Source organism: Orbicella faveolata, unplaced genomic scaffold, assembly GCF_042242905.1.
Source record: "Orbicella faveolata isolate gen_17 unplaced genomic scaffold, um_ofav_v1 contig_46, whole genome shotgun sequence".
Classification (NCBI taxonomy): Eukaryota; Metazoa; Cnidaria; class Anthozoa; order Scleractinia; family Merulinidae; genus Orbicella; species Orbicella faveolata.
This window is the reverse complement of record NW_028301576.1, coordinates 486,458-504,723: the sequence shown is the minus strand read 5'-3', so window position 1 is coordinate 504,723 and position 18,266 is coordinate 486,458. Positions and strand designations below refer to the sequence as shown.

General features: G+C 39.8%; 2 protein-coding genes across 2 annotated transcripts; one reads left to right on the top strand and one right to left on the bottom strand.

The window, feature by feature from the left end:
• Window positions 1-4,144: 4,144 nt before the first annotated feature.
• LOC149097824 (uncharacterized) lies at window positions 4,145-8,290 on the top strand. The gene is made up of 4 exons (XM_089277968.1): window positions 4,145-4,313; window positions 6,358-6,379; window positions 7,185-7,389; window positions 7,776-8,290. Exons 1-4 carry the CDS (start codon window positions 4,145-4,147, stop codon window positions 8,025-8,027), a joined length of 648 nt encoding a protein of 215 aa, XP_089134094.1. The 3' UTR covers window positions 8,028-8,290.
• Window positions 8,291-9,342: 1,052 nt separating this feature from the next.
• Window positions 9,343-15,001, bottom strand: LOC149097823 (uncharacterized). Its single transcript, XM_089278222.1, has 2 exons — window positions 14,495-15,001; window positions 9,343-10,303 (listed from the first exon to the last, which is right to left on the bottom strand). Exon 2 carries the CDS (start codon window positions 10,294-10,296, stop codon window positions 9,415-9,417), a length of 882 nt encoding a protein of 293 aa, XP_089134348.1. The 5' UTR covers window positions 10,297-10,303; window positions 14,495-15,001; the 3' UTR covers window positions 9,343-9,414.
• Between the last annotated feature and the right edge of the window lie 3,265 nt (window positions 15,002-18,266).

Sequence of the window (18,266 nt, the reverse complement as noted above, 5' to 3'; positions counted from 1 at the left end):
ACTGCTTTGATTCTCGCTGACGAATGTTGACTGTGTTTCTAAAGAAACATGAATAATTCGAATAATGAGGATGTGAAATTCGCCTAAATATAATAATTCAATGCAAATTTAATTAACATTGACGAATCTTTTTTTAATTAACATTGACGAAAATTGGTTCGAAACTCGATATACGCACCCTAAGCATGAACTTTCAAATGTGGGATAATGGCACAAAATGTCACGCGTAGAAAAGTTCTCGAACTCGATTCGCGTGCATATCACAAAACAAAATACGAGTGCATGACAAACTGACACTTAGTCTTCTGTTCGCTGCTACGAAAAAGTAGGCACAAACACGTATCATTTTAAGTAAAAGGTGAAGTTTGATTCTCTGTTCTTTTGGTACATGACGAGTTCCTGTTGGTGATCTTCAAGTTTATTAGCTCGTTTGTTGAGACAGAGTTCAGCATAGCCGCGCCGTCGCTGTGCAATACTCTTCCGGAAAACATTACTATAATTATTGTAAACCTATTTTTCAATTTTTAGATAAGTATTTAGTATTTAGTAATAAGTATCTAGTGTAGGCGAATCGACTTCAAAGTAGGCGAAGCGACTCAGAACGTGTAGGCGAACCGACTTCGGTCGTGTGGGCGAAACGACTTCGATGTAGGTGAATCGACTCAGATCGTATAGGCGAAACGACCGGCTACCAATACAGCATACAGAGCGCTTACCACACGGCAGTGAGAGACTCAGAGAGCCAAAAGCACAACAACACAGATGCCAAAAGCAGTCATGTTGATCGGTCAGTTCAGAAATACGAAAACACATTTAACCCGCGTCAATGATTACAATGTCAGATACTCCGAGAATTTAGCTGTTTGTTTGTGGACGTATTTCTATTAGTCTGGCGGCATAACTCGCAGTTTCAGGCAAATTGTGCACTGTTTGACACAAGCATAAAATTTGGCACATCGATAGCAGTCACCAATACGAGCATTTTCAGATATAGTGCCGAGGTGGACATCCACTGGTTTCCATGGAAACCACAATGCATTAAACTTTATTTAATTTCTATGTTTACCTTAGTTTATCAGCAAACATACTTTCATTTCAATGGTTCCAACTTGTTTACCCAGGTCGTTTCGTTTTAGCATATGGCACATTGCCCTTAACTAGGTGTTGCCATGGAAACGACAAATTAAAATCCCATGTTTGTTGAAAATAAAAGAAAGCTCTGCATCTTGTCGATGGGCCTCCTGTTGGTTAGACCATTATTATCTGCAATAAAACCTACAGATTTTTTAGGTGTTCGTAAATTTCCGTATCACACACTCGCGAATGCATTGGCCATCACACAAAGCAGGTAACAAATTTACATCTTTTGCCGCAGCTCTTTATACAACGACAATAGCCGCATCTAGCCCTCTCTACCGAGATGTGTAGACAGCCGGGAAGTACAGGGGTTGGAATGGTTGGAATGGTTGGAATGGTTGCTTGTTCGCGCACGTATCCTCCTTGATATGTGACGCGCTTCATTAGGTTGTTGGATCAGTGAGATACCGTGCGTACCGTGGAACTTATAGCCGCTGTCGAAGACGTGTTGTGGTCGATTTTATCGACTGCCTGTGCAGTTAAAACTCCCGTTTTCAGGTTAGGAGGGGATACCGTGCCGATCCGCAACTGCATCTGCCACTTGTGTCAACAATTTCTTTCTTAAGTAGGTTTGCGTGCAGCATGCAGCCTATACATACTGCTAAAGGGGTCTCTCTCTTGACTTTTGACATGCCGAGTGCATTCTTTGAATTTACTGGCGGGTTTCATGACTGGAATTTGGCGTTTGTCCTCCAAGGATCATGGCTACCGATGCCAGCAGTCTGGGGTTATGATTCTTTTCGGCAGTTATGAGAAAAAGGTCCACTGGCTATGAACGATCTGTTGAGCATTTATTTACGTACTATGCTAGTTGTGCGTTCTAAACTCATCACTTTGCCATCGTTTTCCGCGGAGGAAGTGTGAAAACATTACTAGTCATCCTGTCCTCGTCAAACGTCAAACATTAGCAATACCTCTTTAACTTGGGTGCCGGCAGTCAATAATAACATGCGTAGAGTGTATCGTTTACTTGTCTGCTGCCACGCCTTTTGCAAAACTCCTCGAGTCCGAGAGCTTGAAAACGGTAGTACGCGAGTTCTAGAAAACGAGTAGTACGTCGAGTTCTAGAAAATTAACTCAGCTATAGTAAGATATTGGCAGTTACGGTTTTCCTTTTTTCTGATGACTTTTCCACTGTTATGTTGTCGCGCGCAGTTGACCAGCACTGCCATACAACTCAGGTCATATTTGGATCTAAGGGCAATCATGTCAATTGTACTTAGCTTAGATATAAGATTCAAATGGCATAACTCTTGAACAACAGATCGGACCCAGGATCGGAGTCGACAACCATTGTACACGCCTCCTTTATATCAACCTCGGTAGTCGGTTCCTTCCAAAAGGAACATACTAGAACATTTTGCTGTCTGGAAAATATTTCCTGTACATATGTTTGCTGCTTCTTTGGACGAGACAGTTTCCTTTTGAATATGTGATCCAGTTCGGTTCTGTTTGGTTCTGGCGAATTGGACAAGATTTATGTCAAGTGGCACAATGACTTTCAAATGTCCGAGCAGTTCCATTTTCTCGCGCGTCCAAATTTTCTCAAATCAACCCATTTCTTCCCCTACATGTTGACTTTCTAACAAAGGCTTCTGCTGTACGTAGTTGCATCGAATTGCATAGAAATGAATTAGAATGAGATGCCGCTCCTACCATCCGAACCAAGAGAAAGTGTTGCAGAAATGGAGAGAAAGAGCAGCAAGAGAATATGCAGATTTATGCAAATTAAGGCCTTCATTCATTTAATATTTTTAGCTGGAAAATTTCCACTATTTGAATAAAAAGGGAGAAAAATAACAATTCTAATCAATAACGTCAAAACGTAAGGTAAAAACGTTAATTAATTTTCGAAAAAGAACATTCGCAGAAACTTTGCGGGGGGTCTAATGAGTGAAAACTGTAGTTATTGCTAACTAGCTGGAATTATAAAATTGAGCTTGGCACTATGTCAGGAATTGATTAGTTTGGGAATGCCCATAATATATATCCTACAAAGTTTGGTGCTTGTATCAAAAATCGCCCAGTTCAAGAGCTATGCTTCCGGACTATATCCTACATATATGTAATATATCTTTTGCTGCACAAATTAGATCTGCGATGCAGTCCACTACAGGCGTTGAGCGTCACTATAAAACAGTGTCCATCGACCGTAGCGTTTATGATGAGAATAGCCGGATAATATGGACACTCAGTCAAGTTGTGTGTCCCTTGTTAACAGGGTTCCAACTGAATGTAATGAACTTTAGTGCTAACTAGCAACTTGATAAACAGGTAATCTTGCATTCCGCAAAATTTGCATTACAAATTGTTCAGAAGGCTTCCTTTCATAGAGTAATAAGTATGTTTTAACCAAATGTTGAAACTTTTAAAAACCCGACTTTTTGAGCAAATTGTGCACAACTTTTTGACATATTTCGAGCAACATTTTGAGTACAGCCGCGAGCTCTCCTCCCCTTTGTTCATTTCGTTTTTTTTTTTTCATTTAATTTTTTCTTGAAGGCCAATGTCTTAGACTCTTTTCCCTCTAATGTGTTTTTCGCCCGGTCTCTTTAGGGACCGTTCGATTTTTTAAGAGGTAGAGGGCGGGTAGGAAGGATATTTTTTTAACCCCCTTCGAGAAATTAACACGGCCCCAGTGTTTAAATAAGCCTGACTAATTTCGATTTTGAGTTGATATCTCAAAAGTATTTTTAATTTCAAACGAATTTAGTGAGACTAATTTAAATGCATACAAAATAACTTTTGTTCGGTAGCCATATGCCGAAAGGGTCTATAATTTACAGTTGAACCAAATTGTAAAATAAAATTCAATTTAACACAGGGTTACATATGATAGTCAACTTTTTTATTTACAAAAGTAAGCACCCAACACACGCACAAAAATTTCTTTATTTTTTTACTCTCGTTTTCTTCTGATAGCTTTGCATGCTGTGGACGGCCGGATGTAACTAATTCGCCACCAGTCTTTTGGCATGGCTCTGCCAGCGACAACAACCTGGTAACGATGGTTACTAAGAAGCGTTTAAAAGCGGTGCCCGCAGACGGTCGGCTCATTGTAGCGGTGCTTGATACAAAGCTATTCAGACGTCCAACATCCTCCCTTGCAGTGAATTTACCAGCTAACATGAACGGTATCGTCCTCAGCACTATCATCCTTATTGCCCTACCATGCGGTAAGTACTGAGTCAATATTAATCGAATTGCTTTACATATTTTCTGGCTGTGATGTCTGGAAATGAAACTTGCCGCAATTAACTTATGCTCGAGTGATTTACGCCCATTTTTGAAAACCGATCAAGCCGAATATTCGCATTTGCCTTCACGATTTGACAGAGGAGAAGTTGAAAGAGACTGGCAACACAAACTAATAAATCTTAGCTATTGGTTGTATAAGGAAACTTTCATTGTAAATTTGAGAAGCGACCACCCCCTTAGAATGCCGGTCACGTAGTTAATAGGAATGGTTGAGGCATATGATACTCATAAAGAATTAACCGCCTAATGAACAGAAAGAGTTTTAAATTACTTCGCGTTGAAATAAATCTCAAAATACAATCAAAACAAGATCCACAGTTTTTTTTTTCAGGACTGCTTATATATTTAACTTCATCAGCCCTTACATGAACACTTTTAACACAAAGCCGTTATTTCTGGTCAAATATACATGGCTTGTTCTAATTAGCAAAGTAAGCATAAATAACGTTAAATAACCTTGCGCCTAATACTGGAGATTTAACCTTTTAAGGACTTGGAAATTTTACTAGTTTAATCAAAATTTCTTGAGCAAAGCTTTCTAGGAGTAATTTTCACAAAGGACGCCAGGGGCCTTATGCTAATGAAAACTAGTTGTAAGTGCCTTTTTGAAATTACAAACCTTTCTTCGATCACTGCAATTATACTCCTTCCTTGTTGTTGTTCTTTGAAAATCGTTTGTTCGAAAAACGGCGTCGCTTGAATATTTGTTTAACAGTGTAGAGACCGGAGTTGAATAGAAATTTGCAGAATAACCAGTAATCTCAAAAAATTGTAACCCAGGTGAAACAACAAAACATGCGGAATTCATCGACGCGGTTAATTGCTTACAAACTTCATTTCATGTAACGATCTTCCTTGAATTTCTCAGAAATGAGTATAGCATGTAATTTTCTGTTTCACCTCGCAACTTTTAAAAGCCTGAGAGTACTTGCAAAGTTCTAAATTGGTTATTTTGGAGGAAAAGAGACAATTATACAATTCATTCAGATTCAGACCTGGGATCTAGGAGTTAAGCCATGGTTAAGCGGAATGTTTTATTTCCCGCCACTGTTTATACATTCCTGTGAGACAAAACAAGTTTGGAATGAGTGAAAAGAAAAAAAAGATTAGTTGTTTAAAGTAATTTCTTGATTTAGAGCTGGCGAGAAAACGAGCTAAAAATCATTGTAAATTTTTTTTTGTCGAAAGCTTTATGAGCTAAGAGTGGTTTGATTTAGTCATCAAGAGCACTAGCGTGTTAGGAAAAAAAAATGATTACGTTCCATCGCCCGCCAACAAAGCGAAAGCTTCAATCTCGGACTTACGCAGTAGGACAAATCTTTTTTTTTTTGTTAATCGATGGTTGAAGCCTTCGTTGAAGAAAACCTTATGAAATAAAAGTTTCTTGGAATATCATCAAAGACCTCAACCGCATTTCTTTTAATACCTTGTTGACAATAGACTAATCACCAACAAGCATTTTTTTTCTTATGGGACAGTCTCTTGGGAAGAAGTGCATCCATGCAAATGAAGCTAATTAAATGAAAAGCGGAGCGCTTAGCACAAACCAAAAAATGTTCAAACAAAGACTTGCATTCAGGAACGGAAAACAAGCAAAGTGAATTTCAGGAGCACCGTATTGTGGTTGCGAAACACGGGCTCGCCGTGTAATAAACTCCACCCTCTTTCGATTGAGGCCAAGCAAGCACAATTTGATATAGCCTCTGGCAGGCGCTCAGTTGGTTGGGGCGCAGCGCGAAAAACAGCGCGCAAAAAATAAAAAAAGCGCGGAGAGAAGAAGAACCTTTTCTTTTAGGCGGAAGGACCTTTTGTTAAGTTTGCCCACACGTGTTCTTTCGCTTCCTCTCGCCGCGCTTTTTTAATTTTATTTTGAACGCCTGGAAGAGGCTAAATTTAAAAGGGACGTAAAATAAGCTTGTATACAGAGTTTTTGAGAAACTGTTCATTTGAAAATTTGCATAGTATACGGATGTGGAAAGCAAGGGTAAGAAAAACCTCGCTGCAGAACCTTATGCTGAAAGCCTTATTTGTTTCTCAAGCCACATAACAGAATATTTTCTATTCTGTGGCTACTGCTCATTATGCAAATCGATCGAGATATGCTTTCATTGAATGTATGTTTTTCAGAACTCTAGTCATCTAAAAAGGACTAACGGTTAAGAAATGTTGTTATTAAGACCTCCCAAAACCCATTCGGTTTGCTCGGAAACAAGAAATTCCGTAAGAACTTTTTTTATGCAGCTTTAAACGCCAAGCTAAAAATATAACTCTGCCATATCGATGACCATATGTTGAATACTCTTAATTTAGTTTTGAAAAGATAGGTTTCTCGGCTATATCTTGTAGTTTTTAAGGCCCCCTACCTTATGAAACGTTTTACCTGTAGCACTAGCTCTACTTGTAAATTACTGATAAGCGAAATCCATTGAATTTCAATGATTTACGAGAATGTTAGTAAACTTACAGAAAACTACTGCACTAAACCACTGGCATTAAGCGTTCATCTCTTCATCTATTTTGCTTATTTATTAATCTTTGTTTTTGTAATCATTCAGTTGCACATTTCACTGTTCACTTTAGTAGTTCGCACTGTACTCTGGACGAGATAGGAAACTATTGTGCTGTAATTTTCAGATAAATAGATACGAAAAGACCAAGGCGGGCGGGATTAAACTTGAGGAACTTTTGACCGGAATATTATATAGCAAGAAGATGGGCCCTGTGACGGAGATTGTGTGTTTCTGATGTGATTAGTAATTTGTCCTGCCCATCTACGCAGTGTAACCAAGTTTAACTTTTTTTATTTTAGCACTTGGACTGCAGTGTTACAGCTGTAAGATGAGTGGCCCCACATCCTTGTGCGACAAGGTGACCAACAGTTCCATGACGAATTGCACGGGACTTCTTGATGCCTGTGTTACTACCGCCATGACAATAAAAGCCAAACTTGGCGGCATCGTAAAGAATGTTTACACGATGGCATGCGCACAAAAGGTAGGTATAGAGCAAATGTACCAAACAGAAGCAAAGCACCAGTCGGTTCATTCGTCAACTGACATTCAGTCAGTCAGTCAGCCAGCCAGCCAGTCGGTCAGTCAGTCAGTCAGTCTGTCAGTCTGTCAGTCTGTCAGTCAGTCAGTCAGTCAGTCAGTCAGCCAGCCAGCCAGCCAGTCGGTCAGTCAGTCAGTCAGTCAGTCAGTCAGTCAGTCAGTCAGTCAGTCAGTAACTTTGTGTTTTTTCTCGCCTTCATCAATCAATCAATTAATCAATCGATTAATCAATCAAACAATCAACGGATTTTTAAGCTAACTCGGCTCATGTTTGAAAACTACATGTAAATAACTGTTCTCGTAATATATACTCTGTCTCTTTGCTGTCAGACCCTCTGCTCGAAAATTGAAACAGAAAAGTGTGGTCCCGATGGCTTAAAGAAGTACATTAGCAAAATTCCTGGATTTGAAGTAACCAAATGCGGGGTGGCGTGTTGTCAGACCCCAATGTGCAACAAAATGGATCTGGTCAAACCCAAGGCTGTCGCCAAGCCCACCCCGAAGGCGCTGGCTGCTTACATAAGAGCATCTCTTTTGGTCAGCGGAATCTCTCTTGTATTGGCATTCGTCGTGTCAGCTTAAATAGAGTGCGCTATTTTCACTCCAGTTCGTATTTGACTCTTTTGACAATCTTCAGTTTTAATTGTTGTGTTTTTGTAATGTAAGCTGTCACGGTACCGTGCTTTTGGTTGCTTTAAGTTTTCAACCGATAAAAAAAAAAAACAGACCAAAATGATCTTTTTACTTGCGTTGTGAAACTTGTGTTTAGGCTCTTAGTTAACAATAAATGCATTAACAAAAAAACTCTCTGCCATTTCATTTCAGTTTAAATATGGGTGGGCCCTTCCTAACTTAAACTTCATCGAATCGTCAATACAACTTTAGCGTGATGTCAAATAAAAAATAATCTGAGGCTGGGTGTCAACTTTTTTTGCGTTTCCTGCTGAACTGCTCAAACTTTGAATAGACTTTCTAAAAGTCCTTTCCAAAAATATTTGGTTCCATTGTTTGTCCCGCAGAAAGATGATAAAGCGAAGATTCGCTCGAGGGCGATGACTCTAAGTGAAGGTCAAATTGTCTTGCACAAGTCTAACTTTGAAGTAAAAGCAGTGTTAGAGAAAGAGCCCGAGCGCTTCCCGAGCCAATAAGTTAGTCAGGCCGTCACTATTCCTCATGGCTTTAAAAACAGTTGGCTTGCATTTCTGTTATTAGCAAAAAGGAAGTGTCAAGCGACAGTAAGTTTATTTTAGAGGGGTTATAGGAACAAATGTCACCTCCGCTAAGTCAGTGCAAGCACTAAACAATATTAAATGTTAATTAATGTATCTAGCTCGCATTCATCTCCCAATCAGAAGCATTCATTTGCCTTACATCCTCACTCACCTCATCAAGTCTCTGATCTGATATTGCCAGAGTTAATATCGCCATAATTGTTTGAAATTTTTACGGCTGTGTGGAAAAGCATCACCTACACTTCCGCCACGAGTACACGAGTGCGCATCACGTGTCACTTCACTTCTGCTCCTCAAGGGCTACCCTGGGAACGATACTAGATGAAGTTTTTGGCCTACTTTAATCTCAAGCTGCTTAATAGTCTCCTAAGGCCACGCCCGCCGGACTCTAGTTCGGGACTGGAAGTCCGCCAGGTTAGCCTTAATTTAAGTCATGACAAAATGTTAAAAACACGTGAGAGAGGAAAGCGAGGCCTTCTATGCAGAAATATCGAATACCCTTCCGCGAAATCTCTCTTCTGCACAGGAATATTGGCAATATTGTGATCGGGAAATTACATAAAAACTTGGATAAAGGAGTCATATTTTTTGTCCAGGAGAACGGTAGGCAGGTAGGGGCCAGTCATAGCGAGACTTAGACATCCCCAATAAACATACACAGCCAATTCAAAACGGTCTTTCATTTATTTTGTGCAAGTACAATGGCGAGTGCCGGCAGCGTGCCGGAAGGAATACAATCAAGAGTCACCGTTCATCGTTCGCTGAACTTCGCTTGGGAGCTGTTTAAACAAGTTTTCTGGTATTTTCACGTAAAGCTGTGTTTTGCAGTCGTACATGGCACCGCGGCCTAGATATCCATACTCAATTTCTAGGTAAGTCCTAAGGTCGTTCATTCCATAGACTTCGACTCCTTCAAAATTGTAGGTTTTAAGGGGAGAAAAGATTGACTTAGGAAAAGCCTTTCTTCTGTAATCATAAGAGCCCGGAAAATTCCAGTTCACAGAGTAACAATTAGAATCATCCGGGTGTTGACTCAGAGTAAAAACATCTAAATGGGCTAGATCTAGGTCGAAACTTTCATCGGCTTGGAATCCAAATTGCTTGAAAAGTCTTCCGCTGGCAAAAAATTTCAAACGCTTTCCACCAACCGCACCGCTGAATGGAATTTCCTTTCCGTCTACATCAAACCAGCCTCGTTTACTGTGAGAACATTCATGCGACATTAGAACATCTCCTTCCTTGAACGCGCAAAATGAATCAATACCATGAACCGCGTTTGAGAAATCAGATTCCAGAATGGCAATGTCTATATCACCATCATGTTTGATCATTCTTCCCCCTTCACGATAAACGGACAACGCCGTGCCACCATATATAAAGTAGTTTATGTTCATCTTCTTGAAGTATTCTGTCACAAGTTTTAACAAATGAACTCGTAGGGGTTTAAGACTTTGATTCTCTTGCAGTTTGGTTCGGAAGTTATCTGCGCGGCAGCTACCCCACATGTCAAAACTGAGACATCTCGTTGACTCCTCTTCTTGGAAAAGACTTTCGAGATCCAAACCATCCAGATCTTTACTGACCGACTCGTTCGAGCTGATCTGTTCCGATGTAGACATGCCTATTCTGAAATAAAACAAGAAAAAAGAGCTCTGACAACACGAGACAAAAAAGTTAAGAGTTGCAATCGAACAACTGAGATGCGAACTCAAAATAGAGCCCATGGATTTTTAACCATACCCAGATCATATCACAAAATTCAAGCATCATCATAGGTCTCTCATTTATGTGGTTCATTGGTATAATAAACTACTTTAATGTAGGAAGAAGAAAGGAATAGCATGTCCATAATTTGATCGCAGTGTGAGGTTTTAGGTGCTCAGTAATGATGTAAATCAGGAAATCCATGGTCAGCTGCTAAGTTAATGAGTTTTAAAATTGCTAAATGTGTCCCATAACACTGACGGGGCAGTCCTTTCATCCCAGCAGCATCTCCAAACCTCCCATCAAGTACTATTCACCATTCCCATTTATGAAGACTTGTGCTTTGTGATCACATTTACTGAATACTACATGCATGTAGTTGGAAAGAAAAAAAACAAAGGCTGAGGGTTACTCTAGGATAATGAGATGAAAAGGTGATGGATTTCTTGGGGGGAGCTTATTAGGTTGAGCTGTACTCTAAGAGGGTGTGGCTTTGCTGATGTACATCAGATGGCTAGTAGTTTTGGTATGTTAAATCACAACTTCACTGGCACCCCTATGCCTATTTTATCCATGTGTTTGCCCCTGGGAACAGATAGATATAGGAGACCACACAACCAATACTGGCCATCTGAATCATGTCAATAACGTTCAGTATATACTGGTGCCAAAAATGAAATCTACTGTTTGCTTATTTCAGTGTCCCCTATTAGTACAGAAGTGCTCAACACTTAGACATTTCAATTAAGCGATTTACTGTTTTTATGTTCTATGTTGCAATGACGTTTTGTAAAAATTAAAAAATCATGATGAATAAGCTGTTTTAGAGAGCTGGTAACTCGCACAACCGGATGTTTTGCGCTGTGGTACATCAACAAATTAAAGTCTTTATTTGGCTAGGCATAGTCAATCATTTTGAAGAGAATTATGCTGATTTGTAAATCAATAAATTGGTGAAAGTTGTTAAATCTGATTCATTGATTAATATTAAATTAATATTGATCAATCAGTAGAGATCAATAACAAATCCATTTTATTGCCTTTTACTAAACTGGACCAATGGTATCTTGTATAGTTTACATTTTGTTTTATTTATATACTAGGTTAAGGTAAGGTGAGGTAAGGTCCACAGTTGAGCCTAGTGACCCATCAACCTGGTGTTTATCTCCAGTTTCCATAGCATGTAGCCACCAGGAGTATTTCTTCTCCTCCCTGGATGGGACACAAGTCCATTGCAGGGTTATCTCTCAGCAAAAATTCATCATTCCCCTTTATACACCTAGGTGGGGGGAGACACTGTGAGAGTAAAGTGTCTTGCCCAAAAACAAATGCAATGACATCGACAAGGGATTAAACTTAGAACACTTGATTTGGGGTCCTGGCTCTGGTTGTTTAACAGGTGGATAACGTTATCCACTGAATAGCATGGTTTAGTATAGTGTTATCCAGCCTTTGAAAAACTGGTGCTAGTATGCTAATCATTAGGTCACCACACCCCTCACATGTATTTACTTATGAAAGAAAGTACTGATGCTGTGGAGTGGTAATAGTGGCAGGTGTTTGTTTTTATAACTATAGAAGATCATTTCATTATTATACATGATATTAAGTGCTAGAAGTTTTGAATGCTCACTGTCCATTCGCTTTGGTCAGTATTAGAATATAGATGAGAAAAATGATGTAACCTATAGCGCATAACAAGGAAACTTTTGAAGAACTTGACAAATTGGTGTGACTTTCCCATTATACTGAAACTGTCAATTTTTGAAAAACCAAAAAGCCATTTCCAAGTTAGCTTGTGCCTGTGATTCAAAACGACTCCTCCAGTAAAACCTTTCATTTCGCGAAAATGAGTTTGATTTGCACAAAAATGAACCTATGGGCTGAAATCATTTTGAAATTAATGGTTTCACACAAAGACTCCTTTTGACAAGACCGTAAAGGTAACTCAGAAGTAAGGCCTATTGGCATATTTTGATGTGCAATTTTCGAGGAAATTGGCTGCCTTAATTAAGTAACAAAAAGTGATCCAAGACTGTCACATGCATGCACAATTTCTAAATCACTGGCAAAGTTTAGTATAAGAAACAAATTGACTACATTTTTTTGCACAGTCTTATAGACCACTGACAGAAGCAATGTCACAAAGTGTCCAAACTACTGCATGCAATGAAACTGCATGCTGGTAGCCTGTGGTCCCATTTGATCATTATAAGGGTATAAGGGTCGCAATCATTATAAGGGTGCATCACATCATATTTTGTTGAAAAGAACAGAATTTTCACGGACATTTTGTCACTGTGTTTACATTACTGTACAACTTTACACTTAAAGGGATACCTTTTGATTTTTTTTAACAACATCACTTCAGTCTTACTTAGAATCACTTTAATTAGTCATCAATACGGTCAAAATTTTGTGACACATCGGACTCATGGCAATTGCTTTAGCAATATATCTCAACAACACGTGTTCAGCGGTTGGTTTGTCCAGTTAGTAAATGTTTGCATTGCCAGTCATGAACCTTAGTGTGATTAGATAGTATCACCACTGTGTAAATAATTCACCCCTTAAGCCCTATCAATACCAAAACAGGTTGGTTCCTTTCACAAAACTGAGTATCTGTTAAATGCTAAAGTAAATGTTAAATGCTGAGTAAATGTTAAATGTTTCAATATATTGCAGAAGTTTTGGCCAATGAATTAACTTCTATACACGTATCATCTTCTCTGACTGTGTATAATATTTATTGATGGTAATGAGATGAAAATAATCTTGATCCTGACAAGTCTACATGTATAACAATTAAATCATATTAGCAAGTGGGTTTTGCTCATTCATTGCATAATAATGTGCAGTTCTTTGACCAAATATCCCCTAATTTACTAATCAAACCAAATTGAGCATTCCATTAATCAAACTCAGTCAAACCTAATTGAACACCAATCACTTGACTGGGTTCTATTAAGTTCAGTAATCTAATACAACTGAACTCTCACAAAAAATTTTGAGCGTGCAATCACACTCAGTCGATCATTCAATTGCCTTCAATTGGTTTGGATTGAGTTCAACCCGGGTTCAATCAGCTTTGACTGCTTCAATTTGTCTCAGGCTATGTGCTGGGGAGAGGGCAGGGTGATTGTAAAACAACGGTCAAGTTTAGATTCACGGTCGGTTGAATTGCATTAATTGACGGGAAATAGGGGCATGGTACATGTAGTATGACTTGTGTAAAACAGGGACATTATACAAGTGTCACAAGCATCAGGTATATTTCCCAAAACAACGAATAAATCATCATCATTATCATCATCAGCAGCAGCAGCAGAGTCCTAGCTCTCCTCTGGAAGAAAAGGGCTGTGTGAAAGGAAATTGCTTTTGTCAAATTTATTACTGTGAGAGAAGTTTGATCTCTAACAAAATCGCCAGCTGCGTGGGCTACTTGGGTTATTGAACACTCTATAGGCTGATAAAAACAAACTATTTTCTGTTGAACTTTACTTCCGGGAATTTTCCAATTTCAGTACCTATATCTTTCGTGACTAGCTGTCACATGTACATAAGGCCTCGACTTTTCGATTTTACAGTCTGTCTATTCATTCATTTGTAAAATCAATGTATTTTCCTTGCCGAAAAGTTATTTCAATTAAGATATTTTTAGTTAATTATAAATTTGTAGCTGTTGACAGAGCGTTTAAATATCTGGTGGTATTTCGGGTGAATTTTAGATTTATTGATTGTGTTTGATTGAGTTCGATTGGGTTCGATTAGTTCGGAAGTCGAACGCAATCGAACTCTCTCACAAAAGATTTTTGGTGCGATTGTGTTCAAATATCGAACTGATCGAACCTAACCATTCCATTAAATTCGATTTGGGTTTGATTAAGTTCGATAAGTAACATCGGGAATATCAAAGCGATCAAGCAACTGCAAATCAAATCAAATCACTCAAAGTCTATTACTGTTTCCTTATTCTACCATCGTTGACCACGTGCTGTCTAAAAACAAGGATACTTGCTTGAAAGTAATATTAAATTGTTCCGTATTGTTTCGCGTTTGTTTAATTCTACTGCTTACTTAAGCAAATAGTAACGAACCAAAACACCGTCCTACCTTTGAAAATGCGGGTATCCAAGCAGTGTTTAAGCGCGCAGATGGCTTGGTAAAATTAAAGTAGACAAGAACAGACCGCCATTTTGAAGATTAAGTCAACTGGCACACCACATGACCGCCCCAAGGGAAATGGTTTAGTGGGCGCGAACCATTCAACCAGAATTTCAGGATATTTTGGTCTAAAACTGACCAAAGTCTAAAATTCCGAAAAACCTAATCCACCTTTCAAGGTGGACCTCTTTTCTTGGACGGGTCCGATCGAAAATTCGTACCAGTGTCTTTTCTCAATCCCACTACGCTGTTCGATACTTTCGGCTGGGAACGCTGGAATGCCAGGGCGCTGGAACGCTGAAACACCGGAACGCCGGAATACTTAAAGCCGGAAAACAAAATTACTAAAACCCGGAACGCATAAAAAATTCTAAACGCAGGATTAATAAAACCGGGATACAAAATTACTAAAACCAGGAACACATACGAAACTCTAACGCCGGATTTCTTAACTCTACAACTCTCTTCCAGGAATAATAAAACACATGCTTCAAGCAGGAGAAATTGTTTACGTGTGACAATGTTTTCCCGCCAAAATATAATGATAATTATGTATCAACTGCAGTCAGGTGTGCTTTCATCGAGAGATATAGGGCGCTTCTACAAGGTGAGTTTTTTTCTCTTTTAGCTCGTTTCTTTTCGTTTAAGATGTACAAAGCGTTATAGATCAGCCAATAAATAATTGTTTTATTACCGAAAGCAACTTCCGAAAAGTAACGACCCCCAGAAAGTAGCGACTCCGGGTCGGTACAAAACGTGGACACCTCAATCTGGACCCCCTACTGGACCTCCTTTTGGACCCCATCTGGACTCCTTCTGGACCCCTTCTGGACCCCTTCTGGACCCCTTCTGGACCCCCCTTTGGACCCCCTTCGGGCCCCCCTATTTTTCCTTCCGGAAGATACGGGCTCTATTTAATCAGTGAACACAATGTGAAGAAATGATGAATTCACGCAGCATTGTGAGTAATATGATGGCTGCAGCCGCAGTTAACTGAGTCAGATTTTTAGAAACGTGGTTAAAATTCCCAAATAACTTAACTCGGTTAAAGGTTGGTTATGACGAAACAACGGGGTTATATTTTACGAGTGGCCGCAATGGAATAGGTTATGAAGTGGGTGAACTCAATTGACGTCGTGACGTGGATAAATCAACAAAACGACAGGCTTTGACAACGACAGTCTTTTATTTTCTTGATTCTTTTCCTTTGTTTTGGTGTCCTTCAGTTTCTTTACATTCACAGCTAAGGCAGTCTCTCTTCCTTGTCATGCGCACCATACACGAATTTCCAAGACAGTTCTTTCGAACATGATGTTGATTTCGTGTGGACGTCAGAGTGTTCTCCACTGCCGTCGAATGAATGGTCCTCGACTGGAATCCTACAAGGCATGACTTTTATACCTGGGCTTTTATAGAGAGCACCTCCGAATGAACTTCGAGTCCTTTCAATAAGAACTTTTCGTATTCTTTCAATTATGACAAAAAGAAACGCTCGCTTCGGAGAATCTTTATCGATAGAGAAGCGTGAATTATGGCATCTAGAAACTGTGTGAAACGCTCTCGGTCAACAGCTGTTATGTTTGGAAAATGCACTTCTCTTAAAATTGTTCACGAATTCATTCATTCATCTGCATTTCTTACCATTTTAACGAACTGCCGCTTGCCTTTGACGTACTGTTGTGTTCTTTGCGGAGGTCGATTAAAATTTCTCCTTCTAAGGTGAACGAGCACTTCCTGTTCAGGCCATGGTTCAAGTGTGAAGGTTCCTTGCAAACTTGACTGATATGGTATAGCCGACACATATTAGGAAGAAACTAGAAATCCACTCTAGTAATACAACTGTTTCGAACTGTTACCACTCGCCATGTTCAGTACAAGATTATGCACTTGTTTGTGCCACAGTGAACAGCATTCCACTTACAGACCGTGATGACTGACACATTTCACGAAAAAGCTAATGCACAACATTGATAAGAGACCACAAACCTGGGTTACACCACGCAGAAGGGTAGTTTAAAATGAACCTAACTCGGTTAGAGCGGTTTTCAATTGAGTGTCGTAATTGATTAATTAGAAATAACCCGGTTAACTCTCATAGTGCGGCCGCAGCCATTATATTATTCTAGACACAACGCTGTGTGAATTCATTAATTTCTTCACATCTTGCTCACTGATTAAGTTGACTTCATCGTGTTATTTTCTAAGTTTCATTATTTAAATCAGGAGCCCGTATTTTCTGGAAGAAAAAATAGGGGGTCCAGAGGGGGGTCCAAATGGGGGTCCAGAAGGGGGTCCAGAAGGGGGTCCAGACGGGGTCCAGATAGGGTCCAGATGGGGTCCAAAAGGGGGTCCAGTAGGGGGTCCAGATCGAGGGGTCCACGTTTTGTACCGACCCGCGACTCCCCGAAAGTAACGCAAAAAAAAAAAAAATTGTGGCCGCTGATAAATCTCAAAAGTAGCGACCTCCCAAAAGTAGCGAGCACATTCCGGGTTTCAGTTCAAGCCAATACATGGAGGAAAACACTTATCAGTGCAGCTTTTGAGGATTGTTAACAGCGACTTTATCTGGCTTTGTCGGTGTTACTCGTGCATGCATGTGCAGTTACAACAGGTATCAGAATAGCTGCTTGGCAAGGTAAGTGCATGTTTTGCCTCTTTAAAAACGGTTTATTCCTGAGAGATTTTGGAATATTTCTTTTGTCATTCGAAAGTGGTGTTTGAACTCAACCGGCATATATCTGGAAACGGTCCGCTCAAAATAACTCGTTATATGGGTTAAATTTCTACGCATGAAATAGCCCGCTCCATATTACCAAGAGACCATGATATGATAAAACTCAGCCCTGAAATTTTGGTTCAATGGATCGGGCACGCCTAGTCTCCTCCGCAGCCGTTTTTGGGATCCCAAAAAACCGCTGCTGAGGAGACTGGCTCAAGGCTGACTCGTATTCTTCGTTTGCACTGTCACGCAATAAAAAAATAATTCGGAAACCTTTCAATGGATAAAGTCAAGAAATTGTGATGTTATAGAAGATAAATAAAGAAGACACTTCTCCAAGTTTTAGGTGTGTGCGTTTTCCAAAACTTCAGATATTCGTCGAAAGAGTTTGCACAAATTTACAGAGCCCAGTATGGAGCCGCCATGTTGTGGTACCTCCGTTGTACACCAACATGGCGCCCGGAAATAGTGTAAACATCCGGAACTTACTTTAGCTATCTAGGCGACTAACTATCGGTACCGGACAAACAAACATTTAAAGCACTGAAAACGTTTTTCTAATACAGTGTAGTTAACTTCTTAAAAGGCTAGAAAACACGAGATAAGTTTATATTTTTCGACAGACGCGTTCGTAGCTTTAAGTCACGCACCGCCATAACTCTGAAATTCAAAACGCGCACATTTCCAGACGAAACACGCTATTGAGCTGGACAGTTGTAAAAAGATATAAATCTAGCACCCTTTATGCCTGAGGAGGATAAAAGCTTTGGTGTCTCTTTAGTTTTTGGGTTTTAGAACATGATGACGTCATGTGCAAACGATGAATTACTGACTCGTACCTAGTCGCCTGTATACAGCGCGCGGCACGACACCAAGCTGAGATGGCTACGCCCTTCCCAAGATCCTCTCGCACTGTGCCGCGTGCTGTTCCAGGCGTTCACTTTGCAGTGGGGGAGCATGCGCGAGGAACGGCTGCAAAAACCCGGGGGTTTCTCCTCCGCA